At 40.2% G+C, this 4,179-nt stretch overlaps 1 protein-coding gene across 1 annotated transcript in view; it reads right to left on the reverse strand.

The window, feature by feature from the left end:
- Ipcef1 (interaction protein for cytohesin exchange factors 1) overlaps positions 1 to 1,384 on the reverse strand; it is an 82,138-nt gene extending 80,754 nt beyond the window's left edge. Inside the window, exons 1-2 of the mRNA XM_021220901.2 lie at positions 1,159 to 1,384; positions 335 to 504 (exon numbers count right to left, since the gene is read on the reverse strand). Of these exons, the coding sequence (XP_021076560.1) occupies positions 335 to 493 (159 nt within the window). The 5' untranslated portion in view covers positions 494 to 504; positions 1,159 to 1,384. The remainder of the gene's footprint in view (positions 1 to 334; positions 505 to 1,158) is intronic.
- Between the last annotated feature and the right edge of the window lie 2,795 nt (positions 1,385 to 4,179).

Here is a 4,179-nt window from a genome sequence, read left to right on the forward strand (position 1 = left end):
CGCAAACATCCAGACAGATCCTGGAACTATTAGGATCTCGCAGAATAATAAAATCAGGGGACCCCAAGGGCTCTTTCCTTAAGCAAGGATATATTTAGGGCCACTTTTCTTCCTCTCCAATCAGAATAATGAAGCCAGATGGCTTCTCCCGAACATCACAACTCAGTAACCTACATGGTTCCTGGGGCAGAAATGAGTCTCCTAACAAACCTGCTAGCTTGCTCTGTTCCAACTCACAGAGAATCCCTTCCTCATGGGGATCCTCTGGCCAGCACTCTGGTAATGGTTTGGTAACAGGGCTAGGGCTAGGGCGGGAGGAGGAGGGGTCACTCACCATTTGATTGCTATACCAATACAGCGACGACCCCTTCAGCACTACCCAGAACTTTTTCCATTTGTTGCTTAGGAAAGTTCCCTTTTCCTTTTTCTTGTACAGCCAACCCTGGCAGTCAGCGTGGCCCAGATCTTTACAGGATATCCTTCTCCGACTCATGCTGAAAAACCCTGCAAGAGTTGCAAGGACAGGTGAGTGTGACCCGGACTCAGATGACAAAATAAAAGGCAACTTTTAGCTGTTGGCATGGCAAGGAGTGGACATTTTCATTCATGCAAAGTGAATATTTAAAAAAAAAAAAATCATGTATCTGTTCTATTTTTAAACCTCCATTCCGTGCCAAGAAAACCCGGGCAAAGAGACTTATATGCAAGTATGGGTCTGAGAACCTCAGTCAAAGAGAGTAAGTTGAAAACGTTAAACTCAGGGGCTGGAAGCCACATTGTGGTAGACACACGCGGGTTCTTCCCACAATAACAGAGGCAGTTATGCAATAGGAACGGAAGGGTTAAAGCCCACCTAGGAACACGGTGACTTCCCGGACTCAGAGCCAGCTTCTCAAAGCTCCGTGGACAGAGCATGAGGAAACTGGTCCAAATGAACAGCATGCCAGTCTTTCTTAAAAATCAATCCAAAAGCAATCCCCCAGAAAAAAAAATAATCTGGCACCCATCTCCTGATATTAAGATTCAGACAGTCAAGAATCTGATCCCCCACCCCACCCCACCCCACCCCAAGAAGGCATCCACGAGAGAGAAAGAAAGAAAAAAAATCACACTAACACGGACAAGAAAGGAATAAAAGAACAAAAGGAATTGAATTACCTTGAGTTTTCTTCCTGGGCTTCTGACGCAAGGGAACCTGCTGGAAATGCAGGAAGGAAAGAAAAGAGGAAATTTCTGATTGTGTTGTAACATTTGTAAAGAGAGAGGGAGGGAGGGGTGGCAGTGTTTATGAGCGGGGTGGATTCTAAAAAGAAAAAAAGCCTCTCCAAGCGGAGCTCAAGGGGAGCTACCAGCTGAGGCACAAAATGTGCTAATTAGAATCGATATACATTGAGCTGAACCTGGGAAAAAGAGTAACAGGCATTTATGTATCGCTTCCTGTTTCCTCCCACAAGCAGCACTCGCTACTACTTAGGTTAGGATGGCACAGGGTTTGTTGAAGTTGGAAAACATCATGAAATACAGTACAAGAAACAATATCTTTTCTTTCTCCCCTTAATTTCTAAACCATACCGACTATTTAAGTAAAACTGGAGAATAATTGTTTCCATCTCAAACTATTAAATGCTCACATCACACAAACTTTGTGATCTTACTAATATGCAGGAAAAATTCTTTATCTCTTCTTGGACTCTTCAGGGACTCTGAAGTCTCCTGATCGAGAATTTCTTATTTGCAGCCTAATATACATATCTCATTCTATCTTTATCTCTGAATATTTCTCACACGTCTTATAGAAGATAAATATTCAAATATTCAAATCAGACATGAGGATTTATACAAAATACACACATTTGTCATAGCACATTTTCATCAAGTCATGTGAAATCAGATTCCAAAAAACACTGGGAATCACGAAGGAAAAAATATGCTTGCAAATGCCTCTCCTGCTGTGTCTGTCTGTCTGTGTACATGTATGTATATAAACATTAGACAGAATTTTTTTTTTAGATTTATTTATTTATTATATGTAAGTACACTGCAGCTGACTTTAGACACTTCAGAAGAGGGCATCAGATCTTGTTACCGATGGTTGTGAGCCACCATATGGTTGCTGGGATTTGAACTCAGGACCTTTGGAAGAGCAGTCGGTGCTCTTACCAACTGAGCCATCTCACCAGCCCAAGACAGAATTTTAGCTTTAGAAAATTTCATTTTTCTTCCACAGCATCTATGCTAAAATCCTTCAGGTTTAAATAGATTTCATTTATGTTAACAAGTGGAGTTTTGTTTTTTGTTTGTTTGTTTGTTTTAGCACTCAGTTAAAATGTTCTAAAAGTTGGTAGGTGATTTCATGAAATGTATGGTTCTCTGGATGCATCTGGCTAGAAGTCCACATATCTAACCACCGATGGATGGCATCTGTGGCTCTGCCATATGATTACAAGGGAATATAATCTACACTGAAAATAGTATAGAATTTTTTAAAGCCACAGGCCAAGATTTAACAAGGAAAATTCACTCACTATTACCCAAGGAAAAGTCACTCTAAACCCATAAATATGTATGTATGTATGTATGTATGTATGTATGTATGATTTCTAATCTCATAAGTCTCAAGTATATCTGCCAAGATTTATTTGTGAAAATATTCTGATAACTAAATATCCTGTTCCTGTAAATAACTACATATCAATGCATCATGGAGTGTACAAAGATAAGCAAACACTTAACAAGCAAAACCCGCCATTTAGAGTAAGGATGACTCGCAATTCCCTCATCAGGGAGGTCGGAGTTAAGGTTAAATTGTTTTTCTTCATGGACACAAGACCAGGGCAACCCTGAGTTGGCTTTGTTTTGTTTTGTTTTGTTTTGTTTTTATAAACATCCCTTCTTCCCTTGGATCATTCAGTGATCTTTTTTAGGGCAATTTTTAAACAGATTCAACATGTGTCAATCTTGGCAAGTCTAAACACACTATCATGTTAAGGAGCTCCATCTACCTTTCCTTACCCGAATATTTCCCACACTATCAACTTCTTAGTCTAAGATTCCCTACTATTCCTTAGTCTCTGGGCTAATTTTTTATTTTTTATTTTTACACCACTATCCTGAGATCAGGAAACCCAATTAGTACCTACTGGTTACACAATATTGTCCAAATTAAGAGCTGAGGCTGAAGACACAGATAATAAATGAACTTACTCATCAGTAAGACTTGGGGACTCTGGGATCCTAAAAGGCAAGCAAAGTAACTAAGAACTAAGGTTGTGGGGAAAAAGCAGAGATGTCCAAGCTGATTCCTAGAAGGCTGGAAGCCCAGGTAAACAAGATGAAACTACATTGTTTCAAACAGCAACAGCAGCTTTTAAAAAGAACCCCCCAGTAGGACACAATGCCTGGGGAACAGCTTTGAAGTCTGGAAGGAAAGAACAGAAGAGGTTTTACATTCTTGGGCTCCTGGAGCATGGAACAGGGACCTGAGTCTCCAGTCATTGTGCCACGGGCAGTGTCCCATCACTCCCAGCAAGCTCCTTGCCATCCAACTCTGCCCTGACAGCCCTCCCTCATGGCAAAGCCGCTAACTGAAATAACAAACTAGTAAGGGTTTCAGTTTCTCTTGATAGATGTGACTATGAAACCCCCAACTGTTCTATAAGAAGGAATGAAAACAACCTTTGAGAGCTTTACAGAGTCTTAAGACACATTTTCCTCCTCACAACAGGAAGTGGAACCCATGAACTAGTCAGTTTCAAGACCTTCATGTGGCTTTCTCACTGGGTAGGTTGAAAACACTGACAGGCGATTGAGCAATTTATGAGAACATTTCAACCTTCACAGACATTTAAAGTTTAATGAGCTATTTCTCCCAACCTATTTTCTTCCTGTTTGAATGACATAGAGAAAACTGACATCTTATTCTAATAAATAAATAAGTTTTCTCTAAATTAGGTCTAAAACTTGGGGGTCAGTCTTCTAGGAAAATATATGCATAGTTTTTAATTGAAGAAAAGTAGACTTTTCTTTTGGCCTTGAAAAGATGGCTCAAGTGTCTCATTTGAGAGCTGAGGAGATGGCTCAGTCAGTAAAGTGCTTGCTGCATAGACTTGAGGACCTCAGTTAGATGCCTAGAAACCATGTTTAATATTCAGATGTGGTAATGTGATTGTAATGCCAGTA

This window comes from Mus pahari, chromosome 21 (genome assembly GCF_900095145.1).
Source record: "Mus pahari chromosome 21, PAHARI_EIJ_v1.1, whole genome shotgun sequence".
Taxonomy (NCBI): Eukaryota; Metazoa; Chordata; class Mammalia; order Rodentia; family Muridae; genus Mus; species Mus pahari.